Here is a 26225-nt window from a genome sequence, read left to right on the forward strand (position 1 = left end):
TATATTTTAAGAGCCTTTTAACAAAAGAAACAATGACACCTTAATGTCCTGTAAATCTACTCTTTTTATTTGTTTCCAATGCCATTTTCCTCCTGTCACACTATATTCTGCATACCAGGAGGAAGACTTTTTAGATGATGCATAAAAACATTTGTGAAATTTCATTTATACATGTATCTAGATTTTCTAAAAAGCTCTGCCAGTATGCCATTTTTAATAGATGTTTAATAGTAGGATGGAAGATGTCAGACTAAAATTATTGCAACATTTTCAAAAACTATTATTGATATGACTATTTCTCCATAACCTATTTTAATTACTAAAAAGAGAACTGGTGTGATTTTAACAGGTGCTCCACTGAATATAACATTGCTGGCTTGCAATTGGTTAGAGTTAAAGTCACATTTTAAAATGTTATTTTATTAGTGCATGACAAAGATCACCACTTGGACGGCAATCATTTTTCAACCTATGAATAAATGCATAAAATCTGTAATTATTAGCCAATTATTCCAGAACCAAGTGCCTTTCAACTTCTTACTGTGCAATACAGCAGGAGGAACGTGACACCCATTAGTCATCCATCCCACGATAGCAGCTGCTGTCATATCATCAGCATATGCAGAGCGCATTTGCTGTCATGGACAACTGCTCTTCAGATGAAAAGCATGCAGACTATCCACTGACAACTGTCTCAGATAAATCTAGGCTTCAGCATGTTTAGTTAACCACTGCAGACCTGCAGATTCAAATTTTCAGGGATGTTTACAAGTTAACACTTCTATTTTTATATCTAGAATACATTAAAATAAAGGAAATTTCAAATGAATCAAATGGCATAATATCATAATAGTATTCTTAATATAAAGATTTTATAATAATGCTTTTTAATAATTCATCAAACAGTTATGATTTTTCTTAGTTTTATTTTAAGGTTTTTCTAGATTTAAACATAGAATAAATATTGTAGTTTAAATATTGTAGTTAAAAATGTGGATGAAAAAAACAATTTATATACTATAAGTAGAAAAAGGTCCACATTTAAAAATATAAATATATATTTAAAAGCAAGAAAAAATACTTAATATGGCTACTAGGGAAGGCTTATTAACTAGAAGAGTCAGGCAAGATGTAACTAAATCATCCCTGACAAAACAGCAAATTTAACCACCAACAGTGAAATTATGTTTCCATAAATCCTGAGACTTTATTTAAATAGTTTTAACCTTCCCACCTTCCATGCAGTAAAGAGCTATTAATTATGGTCTATTACTTAACAGCAAGAGGTTGCCTTTACTGAATCAATGGTCATGTTCAGGAAAATAAAACATAAGAGCCATTAATGCTTATTAAAATTGATTTGTGCTCTGTCATCCTGTATTACAGCTATTTTCAGCCTTTAATTTTATTAAACTGGATGTTTTGCACTCCCTTCTTGCTAGATACACATGCAATTTACTTCAGACATTTAATTCAAATCATGTGTTTTTCCTCATCATGTTGATATTGACCTTCCTGAAATAAATGCAGACCATAATTGATTGCAAAACCTAGACTCCTGTGAGCTTAACCCAAGCACATTTCTCTAGTGTTCCTCTGCTTTAAATAATTCATGACAAAGTGACACATTTCCAAGCCAGTCTCTTTGCCCCATTCATTGTTAGTTCATTTCTAAAGACACAGTGAGAGGTTAAAATGCCAGTTCGTATTTTACAGGTTGTACAGCTACTGTAAAGCCTGTTTATTATGCAAGTTAAAAACAGGATTTAAATGAAATTCCTAGTGAGCAATTTTCAATATCACAAAAGAACTATCCTGCGGAGATGAGACTGAATATCACCTCATGGTCTTGACACATCTATTTTTCATCAGCTCACAGTGAGGGAGATCACATTGCACTGTGTTGGTACAGAATACAAGATTGTAACTTCAATAAAGGCACAAAGTCTTTTTTGTTAAATACAATAATGCAGTATTTGAGCTGCACTGTAGAAAGAGAATCATAATTTGACGTAAGACAAAAAACGTTGTTATTGCAGTAGATACACTTTTAACCAGGCATTCATCTTACTCTTTGTTAAAAAAATAAGGTGTATGTTTAGATCAAATACAAATACCTGAATGCTACAGTATTGAATGATTAGCATTCAGGTATTTGATCAGCACAAACACTTTCCAAATTCACATCCATGACTTTCTTTTAGCTCTTCTTAAGGAGGGGAGGGTTTTGTAAATATAATACCTGGTCTTTCAAATAATCTACCGTGTCTTGTGCAGATTGTATACATTTGTGCTTGTTGGGGGAGAGGGCACAAACTAATTTGGAGGGAAACAGTTTAGGGAAGAGCTACAGTACCAAAGGGCAGCAGGGTCTGCAGTATGAGGCTCTTTCAGTGGGGTGCACCATCAAAACTATGCAGGTGGACAACACTTTACCTTATCTAATATACTGTAGCTCTGTTTCTAAGGTTTAATGTTCTTGGTGATTTAAGGAAACTTATCGTCCTAGACCATCTTGTCCTTTGGCCCTGGGCTTGGAAAGCCCTAGTTTTACCAGACAACGTTCTAGCTTCTCACCTGACGAGAGCTTTGACAGTAGAGCGCACCACACTGGAGAGAAGGAAGAGCGGGGTCACCAGGATGTGGAAGAGGGAGAGGGAAGCAAAGGCCACAGCAGGAGACAGGTCAGCATCCTCAGACAGGTGCACGTGAACCACAAAGGTCTTCAAAGAGCAGCAAAAACAAACACACACAAGGGGTTTCTCATCACCGTTCTCCTACACTGTACAAGGCACCAACGAAGACAATACCTCCTTTGCCTCTTGTTTTTTCCCTCAGCTATCCAGACCCAGGCTGGCATGGGGAGATTACATGGCCATGCACAGAAAACAGAAATCTATAGTGGGCTATTCTGAGGAAGAGGATAGGTGTCACATTGCAATTATTTGTTAACCGAAACATTTGAGGGCAGATAAATCAATAGAAGTAAAGGGCACAGTACACCACGAAGAAGAGAAATGTGACTATGGGGGGAGAGGAAGTGAAATAGTGAGGGAGCAGAGGATTCTGCTCTGAAAAGAGGATCATTTTTAAACTCACCTAAATGAAAAAAAAAAACGATACTTCTACGGTACATGTACATGAAATACATGAATGTTACATTAACTAATATGAACATAACACAGAATCGAAGGACAGAGAATAAAGTGGATAACACAAAGGCATATTAAGGGCTTGTGAGCAGCGGTCAGCTTATTACAAAGCAGGTAATTTGAACTTTAATGATTTCCCACAACAGATTCAGTTAAAGAGCATTAAAGCACTTACTAGAGTGTAGTCTAGTCTTTCAATGAACAACTTGAAGAAATTCCTGGAACAATGAGCTACTACTAACTTCATGAGCAAGATGCACAGATGCCTTTCTTGTTACTAACCCTTTGTTTTCTTGTTATTAAGATGCCCATTAAATGTAAAATAGAAACATATGATTGTTAATGTGACTTCAACATATCAAAAAGGTCTAGAAAGTAAGAAATCACATTTGTGCTAAATTGTGAGGAACACCACATTAACATTGCAGTCATACAGCACTTAAAATGAAATCATGCTCACCATGTTTATGCTCTGATAGAAGATATTTTAAATTATACCTTAATCTCGAGTATAAATACAATTTTACTTACAGTAAGTACTGCTGCGATTGGTATTGCTGCATTCATGAAAACTGGAAAGCACATAAAGAGTGTTTACTATAACAGTTTTGATGGACAATAATAACCTTAATGGTAGACATATTAGTACTGTATTCTGTATGTTCACATACTGTAACTGTTTTCAGTTAAAAGAATAAACAAATAGAGAAGCTAGTTTTTTTTACAGTTATAAACACAAGCTGTAACTTTAACTTTAAGAAATTACTAAGAAATTCATTTTCTAAGAACTACTGATTTTTTTTGCTCATACCATAAAGTAGTAGATTTAAGGAACAGGCCCGGTGTTAATTTTTTTTTCCAAAACTGACTCTACACACATACTGTACGTGTTTAGGGGCTCGGGCAGTGCAATGTAACATCAAACCCAGCAAGTACTCACTGGAGATGGAAGTGTAAAGAGCAAAGGCTTTGAGACTGGTCAGCTCTTTCTGTCGCGTCTCTTCCACACTGTCATGGAAAATGTGCTCCCAGGCGTACAGCTTCAGGAGCTTGATCCCTCTCAGAAGCTCATTGGTCTTTTTCAGCCGTTCACTGGAATACTCCTGTTGACAGCAGAGTGGGGGGCCAGTAGGTCAGATGGGCGAGTGAGGTGCTTTGAGGGACCATCCCCAAACAGCTGACATGGTTCCACAATGGAGGCAAAAGCCAACTGTACATGCTGCAGGCTGTGCTTCCATTCCATAAATTATTGTGTTGATAACAAAAAACATAAGGTGAGCCAAAATAATTGTTTCTATAGGAAAAAAAATACTTTCACTGCAGTGACTTCTAGAAAATCTCTAAGGAATTGTGAGTCTGTTGCGTCACAGTTCTGAGGTGCACTGCTTTTCAAATAGCTGTGGATTTAATACTATTTAGCACCATCATCCATCATCATTTTAAACCAATCAATTTACAGTATGTATGATTGTGTTTTCACACCAATTTCCACATCAAATACAATTTTTGCTGAAAATAAATGTTAAGAAACACATCTCAGAACTAACTAAAACGAGCAGCATTCTTGCTAATGAGGAAAAAACATCTTCATACAGTATTATTCTTATCCTCTATTATTTCATTTATATTTAAAACACTTTAAGTAAATATGTAAAAAGGGTTTTAACTGCAGCGATACTGTAAATTTTAACAAAGAAACCCTGGACCATCATGCATTTCTGTATAATCCACAACTGAAATCTGACTTTTTTACTTTATAAGATATTTAACAGTACTGTATGTCCTATCACTTTATAAGTGCCAGGAAAAGTAGGAATTTACAGCAGAGTGTTTGCATGTTTACATTGTCTTGTAAACATTGTAAAATTGTCATGTACTCACTAAAGTGCTTTTCTGTGCTTGGGACAGTCTGGTGGCCACAAAGTACTGTACTGGTGCCAGGACTGCGATCACTGTGGCTCCAATCAAGGCACTTATTCCCAGGAGGTAGTAGAGCAGAATCACTCCGACAATAATCTGCAACAATATCATTTTCTATTTAATCAATCAACCACGGAATTCACAATGCTCTGCAAAATGAAACCACCCAATCACTCAACTCCCAAGCTGAGATGCACTGCTTATTAAACATGCAACTTGTCTGAATCAGATTTTTTATCTATCCCTGAGCTAGAGAAAGAAATGAAATAAGAATGATTTAGTTTTTTTTTTGCTTAAATGTTCTGGGTTAATTACTTTTTCTGCAGATAACAACTAACATTGCATGATGAAAATTGCACTTCTTCAGGTTCACAAGTATAAAAGTAACTAATGTTTAATTTTTTTATCTTAACCCTATTTGTAAAACATCTTAATCTGGATAGATACCTTCCAGATTGTGATGGCAATGGCTTTTCTCCAGGAGACTTCAAAATCCTTTTTGCCTGTTTTTCCTATTAAATACAACCTCTAGGCTGTTCATATCTTAATCAACAATCCCCTGTACTGTCTGTCAGCTCTAGACAGGTTTCCAAGTGCCAAACCTTTGATGTCTTTCATTGATGTTGCTTGATTAGTCTATTACTTGATTTTTCATTATTTTCCCTAATTATTTTCTAAGTCATACATGTAGACGACTTATATATGATCATTGCTTGCATTGTGGATTTAGTACCTCTTTGCTGCACAAGAAATAGGGACCCAGAGTGCTGACCTGAGTGCCAGCAGTAATTCATTCTGCAGCAGCACTCCAGCAATGACCTACTGTACAGTATATAGCAGTCTTTTCTCATGAAGAGAATCTCATGAACTCAAGCCTACTGTAGTAATCTACTTTTAATCTAAACCACTGAGTGGTCTAATGCCACCTTTTCGCCTTATAGGAGCTGACTCAGCAGAATCAGATACATTATACGTGCAGTTTTTAAATTGTTTTATCTCTGAACTAATAATAATCGCAATATCAATACAGGAATTGCACATTAAGCTGAAGGAAAATGTCTCTTCTGTTTCCCAAAAGTTTCAATTTTCTTGCCCTTTCTCAGTGTAGCACCTTAGACAAATATTGTAGTAGAAAATGGTAAAGTCTACATATAGTATGTGCCCTTAATGCATTATTAAGGTAGCATTCTGTTGTTTGCTAGCAAGGTGAGGAAACATGTCTTCTCTCTGAGCACAGTAGATGTGAGGACATCAGCTAATTTGAGAAACAGTGGTCTGCAACCAGAGGGAGAAAGTGCTGTGAACATCTGTGGGGGTGTCACAGCAATGGAGAGGGTACAACGAGACTCATGTCTCTTTGACATATTCAGCATTTCTGAATTAGTTCAATTTTATTGCACACTGTTCTAAGATATATATGCCATGTAGAATGAGAACAACATGAAAATTGTGCAATTCTCTTGGAACAGCAAATGTATCTTTTAGGTTGCTGAAAGAATAGGACTATTCATGTAAAAAAAATCTATTTCAGACTTAAGTAATTAAATTAGAAAATAAGTAACTTGAGTAATGGAGGAACAGTAACTTAATACAAGTTCAAAACTGCGCCGCAAGCAACTAGAGCACATTCTACAACATATCTGAAAAAGGCATGGAGAGATTGTCTTACCTGAAATGGCATAGCCCAGAGGTTAGGGCAGAGGAAGAAGAACCACATCAGCTGATTTGTATCTATGGCAACCAGGTTACAAATCTGTCCCACTGTCATCTCTCCCATTGACATGTTTGAAGTGCAAAGACGCATGATTTTATTGTAGATCTTTGTCTAATGGAGACAACGGATACACATTGTAATTATTCAAGCAAGGCAAAATACAGAACTGTTAACCACAATGCATACTGTATTTGTGGAAAAAAAATCAGAATCAACCAACAAAACACTGCTTTTATTTTTTTTGAAGGAAAACTCATAACAAATGACTAAGACTAAAACCTGTTGGTTTATTTTTACGAAAACAGAAGTATCTGGTAATCTGATGTTTCCCTATGATCTGGTGATCCCGATTTAGCTGGAGAAAATAATATTTTTGTATTTGTATTTATACATGTATTGTAAGTTTAGTATTAAAACTTTACTTTTGGGAGCACATATTGTAACAAAGAATAAGACACCTTAAAACATACAGTAAGGTGTAGTTTGACCTTAAAGTAAAAATTCAGTTTGGTGTTTTGCCATTTACAATTTAGGGAGCATCAAGATCAAGATAAACATTACATTAGGATTCTCTTAAAAGGCGCAGGTAAAGTTAACATCAAAGCACCAGACCAAATAAGATGAAAAATTAGAACAAGAAAGTATGGTATAAATATCAATGAACTAATTTAATTAAAAGGCTTCAAAAGTAAACCCAACTTTGTCTTTAAAATATGTTACTGAAAAAAGGCCGTTTATGTACTGGTATAATTCTCTTGGCCAGGGGCTTCCTAAACATAACCTTTGAATTAAATCAGTTTCTAGAACAGCTGTGAATAAGCTATGTTTTTTCACAATGAAGGAGATCAGTGCATTGATCTTTCACTTTGGAATCAGTTTTCTTGCTTTTCTCCTATCCCTCATAATAAAGAAAGTGACACTAATACTTCTTAAGGCTTCGGCAAAAATTTGTCCTCTGTTTTTGAAAGGGCTGGGAGGCTTACTCACACTGTTTGTACAAGGAAATAACATGACTTTAGAAACATTGGCTTCTATCAGTGAAGAGAGCTGCAGGAGTGCATTTCCTGGTTGGCTACCTGTATTGCTCCTCTCAGATTAATCCCTGTTTCAATCGCCACATAATAGGATGCCTGGAGAAATGTCCTTTGGAGGAGAAGGGCAAAAAACAGAAGAACAGCCAGGACATAGGCATTGGCCAGGAACTCTTGGGAAGAAATGAAATACGCTCCCAGAAGTTTCACCTACAACACAGCCAGAACACAAGAATTAATCTGGAAACCCCAAACATGCCCAGGCAGAATTATAGCTTGAAAACGGCAATATAGGTGTGCTGTGTTGTTAACAGAATACTATTAAAGTGCAATAGTAGTATGATTCCCTATAAAATGCTAGTACATGAATAAATGTTATTTTTCGCAAAAACTTATCCTTTAAGTTTGATTCTCATGCAAGGAAAAATCAGAGCATTGCACATGTACAAATGAAGGTGCGAGGTACAGTACAGTAGCATGGTGCTCGAGATTCATGGATCATTCTGTGTCTGCACCAAGAAGACAGAAATCACAGCAATGCTTTTGTAGTGACCCACATAAATGCCATTAAGGAGGCAAAAGAAAGAGACTTATTACACTTCTGAGATTTGTATCTTAGAAGCGAAAGTGAAATTTACACTTGTATAAGATGTTAGAAGTGAGTTATCAGCAGATGAGATCTTTACAGATTCACAGTGACTGAGACTCAAACCCAGACCACTGTCTGACAGGACATTTAATGGCACTTTGAATGAGCAGCAGTGCTAGGAACAGTGTTACTGAGTCTCAGAATAAGTGATCAGACTGGTAATAAGCTAAATGAAATATCTTGGGTGTAATGCATAGGATGAAAATCTTTACCGTTTGTGCTGATTGTGAACCAGCTGATTATCTCTGAAACAGCTGCCTTTGGTAAATATTGGTTTATTTGACCATTTGCAGCTCATTAAGCAATTTTAGTCAAGCGGATTACCTAATTGTTTCTTAAACATACCTATGAGCCCTTACACAGACTCCATTTAATGCCTTTGGAAAAATAACTTAGAAGGAATTAAGAGAGACTTCATTTGTAGTTTTGCAGATTTGTTTCCAAAAAACCCAATTTCACAAAGGTGCAATTACTGTTTAAAATCTTCACCTTTGACTAAGAACTAAGAAGACTGATATGTTTTCTTATGTGTAGTCTGTATTTTAAATAATAGACTAGAGAGTTTAAGCATACACTTAAAAAATGTATCGTTCTAGAGAAAATAGTTTACATGAATAAAGTTCTCTCTGTTTTGAGGCCATCTATCAAGTTTCTGACATGATAATGTGCAGAACATGGTTCAGGTGTCAGGAAGACCGATGAAAAAAACACCTTCTTGTTCCTCTGTAAGCTAGAATGCACATTGGTCCCAGGAGCTATCGGATCGTAGCTTTCCCTAAAACTATTAAAAATGTATCAGTCCCTATCATGTCTCCTGCCTTTAAGGTCCAGCCACATTCCCTTCAGTCTGTTTCTGTCTGGTCTCATTTCTTGTTCACTCATTCTCCATAATGTTCTGTGAAGTGGATCTTACATTTGTAAGCAATCTCTTACATCCTGAGTCCAACAACCTGAAATTCCATTTTATTTCACAGAATGATCTTATTTTCATGGTAGTTTGTTAACTATGTTAAATTATTTTGTTTACTAACATAAAATAATTTGAGGAACTCACCCCTGACCCCATTGAAAATGACTTTGAATTTAACTAGTCATATGAGCTGTTGAGATGGGAAAGCAATTCTATTCAGACAATGGCAGTCATTAAGGATCAATGCATGATAAAAATAGATGAAATTTTAGAATCAGTTACATGGCTACAAGCCATCATTCATATTAATGATTAATCAAGTTAGATAAATATTTCACTTCTAAATTGAAGCAGGATATGTGATGTATAGCAGTTAGAGCATCCAACTGCAGTCCCTAATATCTTTAATACTTACAGTACATTCAGGAAAACAGTATTTTTGCCCTTTTCAGATAAATTAAACAGCTGGCTAGTATAACACATACAAAATAGATCGACCGTTTAGAAAATTAAACACAAAGAAAATCTTAGCTTGCACTCTAGAACACTGTATTACTGTTAGCCATAAGAAACATAAACAACATGGTTTTCATAAAGGCAGATACAGTAAACTCAGTGCATCTCATTTGCAACTTTTGCAATTATATTACATATTAATCACTTAAGAATCCTCATGAAGAAAAATAAATATTCTGTATGTACTTATACTTAATAGTAATCAAACATTCTTAATTGGTATCACATTAATTGCAAAAGCTTCATTTTCAAATTTTAGCCTAATTATCTAGATAATTATAGAAGTAAATACAACTTTACCTACTGAAGACCTATTTTACTACTGTACAGTATATTCCTTAAGACATGATGAGGAATGAATCTGAACAGCTTGAACAGTACAGTTATTGTGTCCCAAACGAATGCGTCATGTGTGAAACAACAGTGGGAAGACAGCGTTAGTTTGGGATCTGTTGAAGGAAACTGTAAAGCCGGGAAAAGGAAAAATGTGCCGTACTGGAGGGATGATGGTCTTGTTGTCCTTGCTGATGTGGTGCACGATTCCGGAGATGCAGAGTGGCCCAGCAAACCCCAGCAGGTCTGCCAGGAAGCGGAATGTGATGCTGAGAATGAGGGGCCTTCCAAAGGCGTGGCGCAGGGCCCCCCAGATTGACTTTGGCCCCTGCGGGTATGAGGAGCCCTTTTTCTGACAAAAGGAAAAAAAACAGAGCTTTGAGCCCAGATATTTATTTCCACTATCTGTCTGTTCCAACACAGGACTGAATCCATTTCAAACGGCATGCGAACACGACCCCCCCCACCCCACCCCCCAGCTGTCAGTGACGTCAGAGTCCCAGAGAGGGCAGGTTTCTGCAGCATCAGAAGGACGGATCTCTTAATGCAGCACAACGACTGCAACACTTCCAAGGTTTTAGATTTATTTATATTTATAGCCATCCCTAAATTCCTTTTACACATGAAGGGCCCTTTATTCTTCAGGGATGACGCACCATAAAGAAAGCATTAAGTGAAAACACTAAGCCACAGCTGTTGACACCAGCCAACATTACATTCTACTTCAGCACATTATGTGTATAGAGAAGTGCACCAGAGGTTCTGAAAAACACTCTTATTTATACATACAGTGTACTGAACCCACTCTTATTTATACTGTACATACAGTATACTGTATAATGCACTAGAATACACTGCTTACAGATGGTGAGTATTTACAGTAAATCTGCATTCACCAATATCTTTCTCCAAAAACTTGACCTCGAATGAGGAGGTAATCTTTACTCATATCAAAGATACAACTGCAATAAAATCTTCTGAAATACAGTAGTTACATCATCATAATGTTGTTGATTTCACAGTTCTCTAATAATTCCAGTACATTTTATATAGTTATATATCATTATACTTTTGCCTTTATGTATGTCATCTTTCTAGATGTATTTAGTAACCTTCATATTAAACTGCTGCATTCAGGAGTTTTAAAGCTGATTCTGTCACCCAAAGGAATCAAGCTGGTGCCACACTTCATGGTTAAAGAACTGCTGCATTAGGAGCAGGGCGAATGTTGCAGCACTTCAATGATAGTGGGACACAATAAAATAACTTATTTGCCTGGGGTTTAAAAAGGACAGAAACACATTTTTTCCCCACTTTTAATTGCTAGCCAGTTCTGCTGTATTCCCGTGGAAATAAAGCATTTACTGTATCACCAACAAGCTGAAAAAAACACTTCATTCAAAGTGAAATCGAAATAGTTTCCATCTGCAGATATGGGGAAATGCACCCTCAGTTACCCAGAAGGCAATCAAACGTAGAGCCTGAACTCAATCCTCGGTAGGAAATGTTCAGCTGTTGAAGCCAATCTGATACTTTCCTTTAATATCCTAAAATATTCCATTACCCCTTTTCTCAAAAGCAGATGTAATGTTCACAGACACAAAAATATAAGAAGAATATCACGTAAAATAATGGGATAAAGGATATGGCATATATTAAAATACAGTGTATAGTAGATATATTTATTACTGTATATACAGTATGATTTCAGTTAGAACCATTTGATGTCACAGTCTGAAAAGCATGAATGGTGAGCATCTTTCTGCATCTTAAACACATGATTCCTACCAGGTCTATACGAAGAGAGGGCTGTTGGGTCTCATTACCTTTTGTGCTTCAAAAGCTTTCCTTAGGACCATGTAGTTAGTGAGGGCCCTCATTGCTATAGGCAGCTTGCCGATCACCTTTAGGTCAATGGGCCGCCTGTGTGCAGAGGTGATGAACGTGTTCATCCACCAGTAGGTGCCCTTTGACAGGAGGTTGACGAAGGGCTGCAGGAAGCGCACGCCCAGGTCCTGCAGATCTTCAGGAGGCTTGACCTCTGTGGGGTGTTTGAAACACACATAGCGCTGCAAGAAAAGGCCACTCATCACACCACACATGACACACTGTGGATCCTCCCAGAGAAATCATTCAGAACATACAAAGAAATCCCCCATACAAACCTGGGGAAAAGCTTTCAGAAACGCAGCTAAACAACATTATGCTGTTGAGGGGAGGGGAGGAGGGTTCTGTTACATTTGTGAATTGCACGAAAAGGCAGTGACAGAGTACAAATTTAAAGATTGTTAGCCACTTCCCACTATTTACATTGGGATTATAGGAGAATAGCAGGTACTGTACACTGGATTCGATTTTACACCAAGAAGACAGGCTATTGGAGCTATCCACTGCTCTCTTCTCCCTAAGATCTGTTCTGCAGCTGAAAACATACAGTATACAGAACTATTTCCTTTACACCTTTAAAGTGCTATATCAAACATTACCTCTCTATCAAGAATTCATATCAGACCTAACTGAGAATTTGGTTAAAATATTTTTCTGCTTACTTGTTAGTCAGGAGTAGCTTGGATTTCAACTGAAAATTAAATTTCTATAATAAAATACATTTGACAAAATAGTCACATTTTTTTCATAGTAATGCAATTTCTTTTTGGTGGATTCAAGGTTGCTACAGATATTATTTTTTTCCACAAGGGAAAACAACATCCAGGAATCAAGCGTATTGAACAGTTTATTGAGTGTTTTAGTCATAATGAATTTGGCTTAACCCTCAGGGCTGAGGGCAGACCTCCTGGCTGTTGGACGAGGAGGCTGGGACCCCCTGCAGCATGAGGAGTGACCAAGGGGCAGCTGCAGAGGTGGAGATGAAGGGATAGAGGAAGAATGCAAAACACATACAGTATGGAAGGGAAAGAGTTGATCGCATACAGCAAATGGCATCAGGTTAGATTAAGAATTACAGACAGCTGAGTCTGATTGAACTTGGCTGTTGTAATCCCTCCCAAATATTTAGTTATAAACCTCATTTAGTAACACTGGAGAGTAGTTTATCTGAAGAAAGACATAACTTCCTACAGTACAGCTACATTGCATTCAATGCCTGAATCAAACACATGCATAATGATACTATCATTTCACAAGTGAAGAAAAGTTATTTTCACTTAAACCTGCTATTTTTGTGTGTCTGTTGTTGACTCTGCCTTTTCATGTAATTCTTAACAGCTGATATTGGGATGAATACAAGGCAGTCTAGTGAGAGAAATATTTATAGCTGTTATGTGAGTGGGTGCATTAAAGCCATTATCATTTGTCACATTAATGTATGCATGAAGAAAGTTACATGTTTTGAACTATTTCAAATGATACCTTCAGGGAGGCATTTTAGGAACCTATGGCCAAATAAATGCATACAAGAAATATTTTGCTCCCTGTAAAATTGGTATAATAATTGCAGCTAAGTGACTGTTTCCTGTATGAAGTAATTGGGTTAGTATAATGATAGTGTAATCTGGGCAGAGTGAGATGTGTGTATATGCTTTTGGCTAGCACTGTTGTTTGTTTTTTAATGTGTATTTACTTTATTTTGAGCATTTTTTTTCTCCACATATTATGAATTTCCTCAGCTATTATTATTATTATTATTATTATTATTATTATTATTATTATTATTATTATTATTATTAGCCAAAATATTTGAAGAAAATTCACTTTCATTAACATTTCACACGATAATGAATTTCCTCCGTTAAAAAAAAAATCCTTTTCAGATACCTTTACATCTGAAAACTGACATGAATCTGATTATTTTATTAATCTGCTCTTAACATACTGGTTAAACACTGCAAAGCATTCTACTGCAAAGATTATATAGTAATTATTTGTGCTGTAACATAATTTGGAATGTAACACATTTTAATAAATGGAAAATAAAACAGTTTGTTGCTGATATAGTTATTAAATTCATGGCTTTTTGAATGACTTCCCTTTATATGGAATTTTAAAGCATCGGCTCGGAGAGGCCAGGGAATTGTGCTGATTTGTAATTGGGAGATATACAGTAGAGAAGTCCTGCTAGTGTTTCAACCCCTAAAGAAGATCAGTAGACTCCTTTAGCATGGTATCTTCACTGAGCACAAAACTGTACAGGAGCCCCATTAAACCTGTCTTCTGAAAGGTTAATCCATGGAGTCAATTAGTGAGTCCTTTTTGTTTTCCTCTGTACTTATTCTCTCTACACTGCTTGTGAAAACAGAAAAGCAAGGATTCTTCTCTGGGCAGGAATATTCATCATTTGGAAGTGCAGAGCATACAGGGAATTCTGACACAGTGATAAATTTATCTTGCTGTGCAATAGAAGGGAGGTCCATAATCCAGCAGTGAAATTAAATTATGGCTTTTACAAACATGTAAATAAAAAAGCTAAAATGTACAGTATATGAATCATATGTTTTTGGCTTGGTATCTTCAAAAAACACACAATGAAACTCATATACTGAATGCTGGAATAAAAGTTATTCCATCACAGTACTGATAATGTTTTTTTTGTTTCAAAATTAAAAAATCATTTTTTATCTCACAACACCAATACATTTTCTCTTGGTCATTTACTGGTTAAATGGAAAGAAACCTAATGTTTTGAGAGCAGACTGAATAATCTTGTCATTCAAGCTACAGGATATACAATCTGGGTAATTTTACTCTTCTCTGTAGATCCAAACTAGGTCAGCAGAATGCTGGCAGCAGAGCAGAATGGCAGAATTTGCAAGTAACCATTATTGTTATTGATATAAATACTTTTAAAAAAGCCTTTATATTTGTACTTTGGGAGCTTTCAGAAAAACAACACTCTGCACTCCCTGTTGTTACAAAGAGCCCTTCGTGTTGCAAGATTATTTTCCATCAGAATGATATTGCATTAAATTGAAACCTAAAACAGTTATGCTCTGAAACTACTACGAATGATGATGATGATGATGATGACATGGCTCATCTTTGTTCATTCAACCTATTCCATAATACTCAGAAGCATGGAAGCAATACTATATAGTTTCTACATTATGAATTATTGTACAACTACTAAATAGACAACTACAGTACATAATGTATAAGGCCAAAGCATATGAGCAAATTAGAGCTTTGTTTGTCCATAAAAAGAAATACTCTTTCTTTCAGGTCTTTTAAAAGGTCTTGAGGTTTACTCTACATTTACTACTTTCTTATCCAAACATTACAAACACATGTCAATTAGCAAATATACAAGTGAGTCCCTGTTGATATCACTACATCATTTACTAGTGTGGGTGGTTTCTTAACCTTCTGGTTAAGACTGCTTTCTGTTCTCTCAAGTGTGATCACGGATGAGAAATATACATTGTTATAAACAAATATTTAAAATATATATATATATTGCATAGTAACATCATGTGTCTGACACTGACATCATTTTGCATTTACAGTTTTCAAAACATGTTTTGAAACATAAAAAATAAAATATTATAAGAGCTAAAAAAGCCAACAGCAAAAGGTTTTGCGTTATAACAATTTTTTTCTGTACTTATTAATAAAGAACTATGTTGCAGTTTCAACAGTCACTTTTTTGAAGGAAAGCATTTCTCTTTCAGTGCGTTCTGCATTTTTATAAAAGATGCTGAGTAGTACATGCCCCAGGCTTATTGTACCAAATGGAAGTAGAAGGTCTTTTTAAAGAGGAATAATAGTTACTGCCTCATGACCAATACCCAACATCCTGAATCTGTTAGCTAGTAGCTGGTCACATCACGAAGAACCAAACAGTCTGAGGTTTAAAGAAATATCCTGCACTGACAGACTGAAATAACTGAATCTTTTTTATTATTTGCATAGGAAAACAAAACTGTTTGACCTGGTTTAAATAGGCCAAAATGAGAAAATCAATGTCTAAGACTTTTTCATTTCAGTGCTGTTTAAAATGAAAGCAGGGAACATTTTTCATTCAAAAGGTTGAAACATCTTAAAATGCTAGAAGTGCCATATTTCCTTCTCTTGTTTGTCATTTTGCTATGTTCCAGTGTTCTTCCTTATAGTTAAAGGGAATGCCAATGAATTTGACTATCTCCAGGAAAATTATTTCTAACTGCATTTACTGTACATACTGTAGCAATTTTCATCTTGTGGAGTTCCAGAGTGTTTTACTGTACATATATGAGGGGACTCATTTTATCTACCACTGATGTTTCACATCCATCACTGCGTAACACAGGAGGTATTATATGCTTTATTGCTAAATTTCTTCAGCAATTGAATTACAGAGGAACCTTACTTATGTCAGATTGTTCAAAACCAGAGAGGAATTTAGTCAGGGCACTAGGGGGTAATCAGCACTAATCTTTCAAAGAATCCCAGGGGATCTCTAACAATATACTGAAAACATTAACTCTACACAGCAGATTGCTTCAAAAACTAATAGGATATGATATGGAATATAGAATTTACTGTATTTTATAAAATACACATTCTATTTAAATAGAATTGTATTATAAATATACATGTAGGGCTGTAAAAATGAACAATTTATTTAATGTAAAAAGTACTAAGTTAAAAAATTTACAATTTTAGTACTGTAATTCAGTGAGGAAGGGAATAAAAATTACCCTGACACTTTGAACATCATACTTTTGACATGATTTTTTTCTGGAATTGTGCAAATATTCACTCTTTTGGGGATGATATGAAAACAAAAAAAAAGATATACCTTGTTTTTTAAGATACTATTTAATAATCTATAAATCTATTCATACTGTATCTTCCTTACATAATGAGTTACATACATAACTTCTCTGCAACAGTTTCTATTAGTCCGTCTGAAGAAATCATCCTGTTTCTGCAAGTTAATGTACTGTAGAAAATCCATTATTTTATTTTAGCCTCAGAGCTTCAAAAATCAAAACCAAAGAAATAGAATGACCTAATTAAAGAGCCTTAAATACAGAGCAACGAAGAAAATCTCACTAACTAGTCCAGAGTGCACATGTTCTGTTTCACTAGGAATAACAAAATTAAGTGTATTGAAAGTTTTTTTTTATGTTGAAGTCACAGTAAATTTAGTTTAGTCATTTAGGTTAGCCTGCTTGTCTGCAAGCTGATCTCCTCGGCACCCCTGCAGAGTGATGAGTGACCAAGGGACAGCTGCACAGGTAGTGTTGGAATGGAGAGGGATGCGAAAGATGTATGGGAGGGAGAGAAATGGCTCACATATAGTCTTTATAGTTCTTTTATGTCAGGAAATGGTTAGAAATTACTGACAGCTGAGGTGGATTGACCTTGGCCATGGTCCCTCCCTCTGAAACTTTCATTATAAACTCCATTTGCTAAGTGTTTTTGACAACAGAAGCTGTATTTGTGTACTCATCGTTAGCTGGACCTGCAGTAGCACATTCTGGGTTCAGTAGAAAACTAATGTAATGCTGCACACTGTACCTTATTTAGTTGCTTAAATGGTAGTAGTATAGAAGATTGGTAAAGCAATACACTTAACAAAGCCTGTCACCATTTTATCACTTTGTTATTTACTGCTCCTGGATTATTGTAATTCCCTTTAGGGATAGGACAAGGGAGGTGCATGAGGCACACAGAATGGGGTAAAACAGAGTGAAAAGGCTTGATCAACAGGTTCATCCCTGAGTGCATTTTAAGGTTATCTATCACAATGCACCTTAAGAATTCAGATCCTATTTTCTGGTCCTAGATACTTTCTTTCTTTCTTTGTTTTTTTTTTCTCAAAGCCTTTGTAAAAAAATAATTTTTACAAAAGGCCTGTGGCAGATGCTGTGGTGTCCCATAGTACTCACCCGCACTAGAATGACATTCATCTCCACAGCCAGCAACATTCCATAGAGCAGCACCAGCAGCCCTGTGATGCAGAAGCGCAGCTGGGTCAGTCCGATCCCATGCTCGCAGTACTTGGCAAACTTGATGGTCTTTGTGACAAAGGCTAAGATCCAGTAGACTAGAAGAGCTGAGAGAAACAAGCAAAGGTTCTAATAAACAAAATATAATTTCTGTTTCACACTAAACAATTTGCAATTTACTAGAAAATAAAGGGTGATAAACACTGTCCCTGCATTTACTGTATTGTACAACAAAAACTGTAAACTACCTGAACAAGGGCAAATAAATAATGATTAGAGTATATTAGATGTTTGCCAGACATATCATAAAGGTATTTAAGAAACTGAAAATACACAGAATACAGCACATACACAAGTCACCTCTTAGCTAAATCTAGCCCTCTCGCTTGTCTCTTTACATTCTTTTGTTCAGATTGAAATATATATTACAGATGAAGCTACTGTATCATAAACCATTAATTAATAAAAGCAGGTCAACAAATCCAGGGCAATCACTTTCAGCACAAACCCAACATGTGAAATTTGATTTTACAGCCTCTGTCTATGTTTTGAGAGGGTACAGGATTTTGAAAGAAAGGATATTTGAATGTGACGTGTGGTCATGGGAAAATAATCTTCCTTGCAATATCCTGTTGAACAAATCCAATAAAGAATTCTCTGCATCGAGGCCACAATTGAACAACAGCAGAAGAAAATGGAACTTGGAAAACATCGTTACATTCCGGCTTACCCAGCAACAACTTGGGGAAGTTCGAGGTTTCAATATTGTGATAGTAGACAATGGATGTGATTGCAGCCATGAATGCCAGTCCAGCAGGCATGTAAAGATGCAGATGGTGGGACTCTGTACACCTGTACAAAAGCAGAGAGTCTTACCATGCAAAGACAGCCCATCATCTGTAGTTTGACAGAGCTGAACTAAGCAGAAACGGCACAATAATGATCAGCATAAATGCACGAAAGGCAATTTGTCTGCTGTTCTTTTCAAGATGTCAAGACCGGGTCACATCCATTATGCATAGGATCTGCCTGTGTTCACTGAAAGAATATTGCAACTGCAGTGAAATTGTCAAATCACAGAATGTAAATCTGGGGGGGGCATCCATAAACAATAAGGTAATTACCATAAGAGTCCAAGAGCCCTGGTCACTGTGTGAGAGATTTCTATCACAGGAAGCTACCAAATTACAGCCATTCTGTTACCCTTTGCATGTTCCCCGAATTCAGTCCAAGTCTATGCTTAGTTTCTGTGCACTCAGAGAATCAGTATTAAACCGGCATTAAGAAAATCGACTTAACTGATATGTCTGTCATTCCCCATTTCTTGTAAGGAGATATTACGAGATGCTATTTGTTATAATTAAAAAAAATTTTGCTGACAGAAAGTGAGAGTTTTTGCAGTCTTACGTTTGAATGGCCATTAAATCTAACATATCTCTGAACCCGGTGCATGCAACACAGCGGGGCAGAGAATTCAATTCCTGGGGTGCTGTCCGTCTGGGTTCTCCCCATGTTCACGTGGGTTTCCTCTGGGTGCTCCAGTTTCCTCCCACAGTCCTAGGATAGACTGGTAAGTTGACTGGATTCTGGATAAGCTAGCCCTGCTGCGAGTCTGTGCATGTTTGGAATTGTGTGTGCCCTGAAGTGGACTGATGTCCTGCGACCCTGTACTGGATAAAGCAGTTAGGAAATTTACTAACAGATATAAATGTGTATAATTTGTATGATGACAACAGAGTGGAACAGCTCGAATTAATTTAGCTAGTAGGTTAAAAATTGTGAAAAATGTGCTTACGTGCTGTACTGTATGTGTGTTATTTGTAGGGGGAGGTGCACATTTTTAGAGTGGATCTCAAATACAAATTAGCCACTCAAGGACAGGGGGACTGCACATTCCACTAAATCCAGGGTAGTCGTGGTTTTTAGTTTTACTTTGTATTGACAACTAGGGATGACAATCTTACACTGCACACTTTGACTCTTTACTTCAAAACAGATTTGAACATTGATAATCACTTTCCTTGTCCTAATGGGCAATGGTGTACAGGTATATGAGTTTCATTCTAAAAATGCTGCATGCACTGTGTATCATAGATTATATATTATTTATAAATAAAGTTATTTGTGCTACAAATAAGCTATGTACTGTAGGACACACTAAAACTGATTATTTTTTAAGATTTAAAGCAAGGGTGTGTTAATTTAGGTCACACCATGAGTTTTCTGCGGCTTGATGGCGATTCACAGATTTTTCTACAGCTAGAAGGCTCTCTGCAAATCAGCCTTTAGCAGTTAACACCTTGTCATGATAAAAATAGCCACAGTATCCAAAACTAGAAATGTATCCACTTACCCATCTGACACAATGCCCTCTGCAATCTCACACACCAGCACAAACAGCAGAATGAACGTCAGGATCCATCGTAAATTATGGCCGGGGAAGTGCAGCCACGTGCTGTGATGAATGTGTACCTTTGAACTTTGACTCCCCCATCCTATATGGAAGCAGAACACCACTTACTTTTATTTAAAAAGAAATGGAAAGAAATGACCTTTTGGATTGAAATGACAATATCCAAAGGGGGTTTTAATTTACAGCCAGTGGCACAAATCAATTTCTATAATATGCTAGCAACCAGACAGCAGTGTGAAGCAGTGGTCAAGACTCCAGTCTAAAGGTTTAGAGATTCAAATTGTAGTGGGGACAGTCCTCCTCTTTACCAAGGTACCCTACTTTGTACATATTGCTGCAGCAGAAACAACACTATAAATGAGTAACAGAACCTTGCATTTTCAGAGGTATTAGTGAGTGACTTTGTCAACCAATCAATAAAAATTTAAGTGGGCTTATGATCTGAACGATCTAAAAACAAATAAATTTAAACTAGTGCTATAATTTCATTGTTGTAATATAAATTTGTATTCCCCTAATCATTATCTTCCATGCTACCATCATCTAATTAGAAAAATATTATTTTACAATCTTTTCTAATTAAAAAAAATAGATTCCCCTTATAGCTCCTCATTCTAAAACAGGCAATTCACTGTTAAGTTGCAAGGATAGCTCTATGATGAACAGTACACTGTATAGGATTTAAATCCAAAAGTTACATACAGTATATATGCAGAACAGTGTGAGAATACATTTTTTATACAAAGTGAATGAATGGAAAATTAAATAAAACAAAAAATGTATAAGGGACCAGTAATGACACACTGGTCTGAAAGATTTAGACAGTGTGGATAATCAGGAAAGAGTAGCCTGACTCTACTAAATATATTACATCCAAATGATCTTGCTTCTGTCACATGCTCACACTGCTTACTATGTCTTACAATACAAGCATTCCACAACCTTAAAGTATGAGGACTTACCAATGAATAATATAGGGAAGGTTATAAACAGCAGGAACACATGGGGAACCACGGTGAGAGCATCCAAAAAGCAACCGTTGTTAAGCACTCCCTTGTCTACATTGTAAGCAGCAGAATTGTTGTCATTACCACAGAAAGCCAAGGACATGGTGGAGCTCGGACTCTGTGAGCACAAGAGCAGGATACAGGGACAGCCTCAGAGCATTTTACTCCAAAGTGAGAAACAGCATCCAAATCCAAAAATCCCAGGAATCATGCTCCATGAATATCCCCCTTTCTTACATAGCTGCTCTGAGATGCTGAGGGAAATGGCTACAGGAGACTCACAGCACAATCCAGATAGCAGCCCCCTCCAGTGCAGTCTAAGCAATGTTTTCAGCGGTGAGAAATGCCTGCATCGTGTTCTGCCGTGCCGGCGCATAGACATCCTTTTGAATTGGTTCAGCTGAATGCAAATCACTTCTTTGCCAGAACACACACATGTAAAATGCCTACTTTTCAAGCTCCACGAAGACGGTTTCAGCATTAACCTTCAGAGGCATCAGGAACACTGAAAAGCATGGTTCCTAACATGGCTTATCAATAACAGCATGTCCTTGTAGCAAGGCAGACTGGGTACCTACTGTAGGTGTTAGAGCTGAAGTGCATCATATGTGCGTGGGTCTGTAGTTGAATTAAAGCATTCATTCTTCAAATAAATAATTCAATTTAAAACTATAAATGCATGATCTCTATGTATACATGATCAAATGGCTAATTATTTTCTTAAATGTGAATTTGGATTCCAAAACTTAGCATTACGCTACTAACAAAACAAACACTTTCATTTATATCTTCCTTATACATTTATTAAAGCTTCAGGCATATTGCATGAATTAAATCTTAATTAATAAAAAAAATATTGCTTATTACATTTAATTTTGAAGCCGTAGCACAAAGAGGACATTTAAAATGGTTCTCTCTCCTAGATTTTTCTCACTATGTTTTGACAGAATACTGTACATATAGGAGTTACTGTTTATAAGATTCTAATATATGCTAAATAACATTAAAACACCAGAAATACACATTAATACATTCGTATACAGCACAAAATATAGTACATATATGTGTACATACATAAATGAAACAATAGCCAGTATTGATACTTACCATATTACATTGAGTTAACCTTATAGAAATAGAAAACACACCTGTATCTGCTGCATCACCAAATGAATATACACAGTATATATATATAAATATAAATACCTACTGTATTTAAGATTCACCAGTGTTATTTTTTGTACAAAAAGATGTGAAGGACTCTGAACTTCTTCCTGTCCATTATTAAACACAGTACTAATATGTCAACAGCTAGCACTGAGTATTACTGAAAACACTTTTTAATGTCTTTTTTTTACAATTCCATGGTGTTTGTTTTAATGTGATTTACATTCAAAATTACTGTGTGCAGATTGCAATTAATTTTCAGGTATATGCAATAATGGACAGAAATCTCATTTTGATCTTTCTGTAGTAGTTGGTCTGGAATATACCATACCTCTGCAATGCTCACATGACATGATTCTTTGTTTTGTTCTACTTTTTTTCTTCCACATACAGTAGCTAAAAGAAACTGGTTGTAATTCTGACCTCTCTTGTCTGTCTATGTGGACATTGCAAGGTTTACTCAAGCTCTTGCATTCTTGTGAGCTAATGTTTGGTTGCTCTGGTTTCATGCCAAAGACACCTTGGATAGGTCTGTACTTGTACTTCCAGGATAGGCACCAGATGCTTTAGATAGCATCCGTACTGATTCTGCCTACAGTATGTTTCATCCCATTTTTAAATATGAAATGCAATACTATAAGTAATCTGGCTTCAAAGTTCTATTTTGTTTTCAGAATTCATATTCCTACATTTAATATATTCATCTTGTCATTAATTTATGATTTCTGCATAATGCCGTATTATGATGATTTGATTTTTGGGTTGTGAATGTTAATAAGGATCCGCTTGCTATGAGATAAGCAGCTTAACTGGTGCCAGCACGACTGAAGCACTGTCTCATTGTTCTGAATAACAATCTGCTTTGCCTACTGTTGAATCGTTCTTAGGGCCAGTAGATGGCTCTCCTCCCTCCAGACCAGAATTCACAACCCGATGCCATGGGATGTTAAAAGGAACACAGCTGTAGGAAGTACTGTACCTTCCTTCAGAAGAGACACTAAAGACTACTTACTACCTAGTCATTAAAAACAGCCAAGAGCACTTTTTGCCAGAGTAAAAGTCATAACACCAGTGTTCTGACTAAATTCCATTGTGAACTTACCTAAAGTTTCCCAGAATTCAAACGATAAAGAACTGCACACAACTCCACCTGATCTGCTGTGCATATAACAGCAATATACTGTATATGTTTCTAGCAGAAAATATCAAATGCATTCAATCATACTGTAGCACTATTAAATATTTAAAGGCAAAGCAGACTGAGGTTTGCACAATCTCTCACCAAGGAGATCACACTTTAGAACAACAGGGGATAGGGATGGGCAGTCCATCAACCTGACATGAAGATAGTAACATTTTATTAAATGTCCTTCGGGAACTGTGCTTTCAGTTCAACCATTGCAAGTGTTAATAAACACTACCAGTGTTTATATAAAAGCGCCCTTGCTTTTATATTAATTCATTCTACAACTGTCCTCATATTATAAATCCATAAAGACATAGATTTATATGCCCTGAAACCATTGTTCATCAACAAAACAAATAATATAATTATTAATCTGCTTTTGTCAACGATAAAAATATCAGTTTAAGAATTACTATTCTGGTTTGAAAGTCAGGTTATTCACAGATCCAGCGGCGTTGAGAGTCTAGACAAGGGTCTGCATTATTGCATGTTGCTACCTTGTGTGCAGAACACTGACCACGTTTATTTGCTGCTTATATTTAATTACGTTAGATTCCTTATACTGCACATTCCTTGCACAGATCAATAGGAACTTGGCCATGGAGATAAAGGCAATAACGCTAACCAAATGTGTTTAAAATGCTGTGGAAAACGACAGGCACTGTTTCGGCTATCTGGTAAGAGACCTATCACGTAATGTCAAGCGTGTCGATGGCACAGTACATTACATCAAGGCGGTGGGTTGCAGTACTTACTTTAGGAGGAGATAATTTGCGCTTCAAAAGGTCAAAGCTTTATAACTAATAGCCACTATAATTAATGCCACGGTAATGTACAGTAACGCATATGGCCAGCTTAGGCAAAGCAGGTCCTTGACTCTGGTGTGCAGCATCATACAGTCCGTCAGCGGAGAATGGTTTCCCGTTCGAGGACTTCTCGGGATGAAACGCTAAAATAAATGCAAGTGTAGACCACCGGGAATATACATTTGGTCAAATATATTTTCAGAAAGCGAAACCCGTATGAAAGGTATTCGATTTTGCTTCCTTTACGGTGGGGGTTGGGTATGTTTCAACACCATGCTGTGCATACGACCAGCTAAAATACCTTCAACAATGAGAGAACGCGACTGAGTGTAGTGAGTATAGCAGAAACAAAAGAATTGACCGATCTGACCCACTGCCTCATAATATCTTGAAGCCAAGATAATGATAGACAGACTCCACCATCAAAACGACAACGCATGTAAAAGGGCTACACTGGAAATATTTAGAAAGCATCTTTCAACGTTGAAAACAATGGGATAATTTTTCAACCCCCTACTGACTTAATAACAATTATAATGATAACAATACCATCATTAGAAAGAATGAAATTATACTTAATATATTTTAGGAAGCACGAATAATACTCGATCTGTGTGAGGAATGTTTTTGTCAAGTAGCATTACTGTGATGCAAATATTATTTCGCTTTTTTTTTCCAAACGGCTTTCCATTAACGCTTTACTGTTCGTTATAGTTTTAGGCACCTCTTGTACACTGACCTAAAAAACAAGTGCACTGCGTACGGACAAGATAATCAATCATAGTAGTAATAAATGAAAGAAAAAGCACCTACTGGTTTGTACCGCGGTAACATCTTGATCCACAAATGTTGTTTCCACCGTTGACTAAATATATCGAAACGAAAATATGAATACTTCTCCAATACGCACGGCAAACTCAATGAAGAATTGTTTCGATTTCGATTCGATCCTCTTTGACGAATAGTAGTAATACATTCACATTGTGTTCCTTGTAGTACTGTTGTGACTAGACATGTAACAGTACCTGGATCTGTGCCGAAAGTTTCCAAGCTATACTGTATATAACGATATATATCGATGTAACTTGTGATAATTTAGAAAAGAGTCAGAAAACCTGTTAACTCCAGCCTACATCCCATTGTGAAGATATCCTTTTTATTGATGTTGACAAGCACGCACAGAAACATTGGCAGACCGCCGGCAGAAACACAGTAGATGGGTCCTAGCGCCACATGACACGCACGCATTTCCACAGCGCTGTCCAAGGTGCTGAACCGATAGATAGTCACGCCAAGAGACACGGCACGCTTTGTTTCTTTGTTGGGTATTTGGAAAGTCGTGTTTCTTCCATTCTGATGGCAAGATATGATCATATACTGTACTATCATTCACACACATTCTTCTGAAGATATTATGATCATCTCAAGTGTTCTCGACTATTTCCAAAGCGATGGTTCCCCATCATGGTCCCGAGCGGAGCGCGGGGGCAACTAGGGTACGACAAAAACTCCGCCGTGTTTTGTTCTAGCTG

General features: G+C 36.5%; 1 protein-coding gene across 3 annotated transcripts in view; it reads right to left on the bottom strand.

Moving 5' to 3' along the window:
* Positions 1 to 25852, bottom strand: part of abcc8 (ATP binding cassette subfamily C member 8) — a 57567-nt gene extending 31715 nt beyond the window's left edge. For 2 of the 3 annotated variants that reach the window (XM_088611063.1, XM_088611062.1), the window contains exons 1-13: positions 25507 to 25852; positions 21490 to 21652; positions 20468 to 20609; positions 18845 to 18966; positions 18055 to 18221; positions 12052 to 12294; positions 10389 to 10577; positions 7863 to 8027; positions 6742 to 6897; positions 5034 to 5168; positions 4093 to 4255; positions 3684 to 3724; positions 2578 to 2723 (exon numbers count right to left, since the gene is read on the bottom strand). In XM_088611063.1, coding sequence (XP_088467189.1) covers positions 2578 to 2723; positions 3684 to 3724; positions 4093 to 4255; positions 5034 to 5168; positions 6742 to 6897; positions 7863 to 8027; positions 10389 to 10577; positions 12052 to 12294; positions 18055 to 18221; positions 18845 to 18966; positions 20468 to 20609; positions 21490 to 21652; positions 25507 to 25527 — 1853 coding nt within the window. In that variant the 5' untranslated portion in view covers positions 25528 to 25852. Of the gene's footprint in view, positions 1 to 2577; positions 2724 to 3683; positions 3725 to 4092; positions 4256 to 5033; positions 5169 to 6741; positions 6898 to 7862; positions 8028 to 10388; positions 10578 to 12051; positions 12295 to 18054; positions 18222 to 18844; positions 18967 to 20467; positions 20610 to 21489; positions 21653 to 24642; positions 24820 to 25506 lie in introns of those variants that run through there. The other variant, XM_088611065.1, reaches the window with a different exon arrangement.
* Positions 25853 to 26225: the final 373 nt, after the last annotated feature.

The sequence above is a fragment of the Lepisosteus platostomus genome, chromosome 18 (genome assembly GCF_059453375.1).
Source record: "Lepisosteus platostomus isolate fLepPlt1 chromosome 18, fLepPlt1.hap1, whole genome shotgun sequence".
NCBI lineage: Eukaryota > Metazoa > Chordata > Actinopteri > Semionotiformes > Lepisosteidae > Lepisosteus > Lepisosteus platostomus.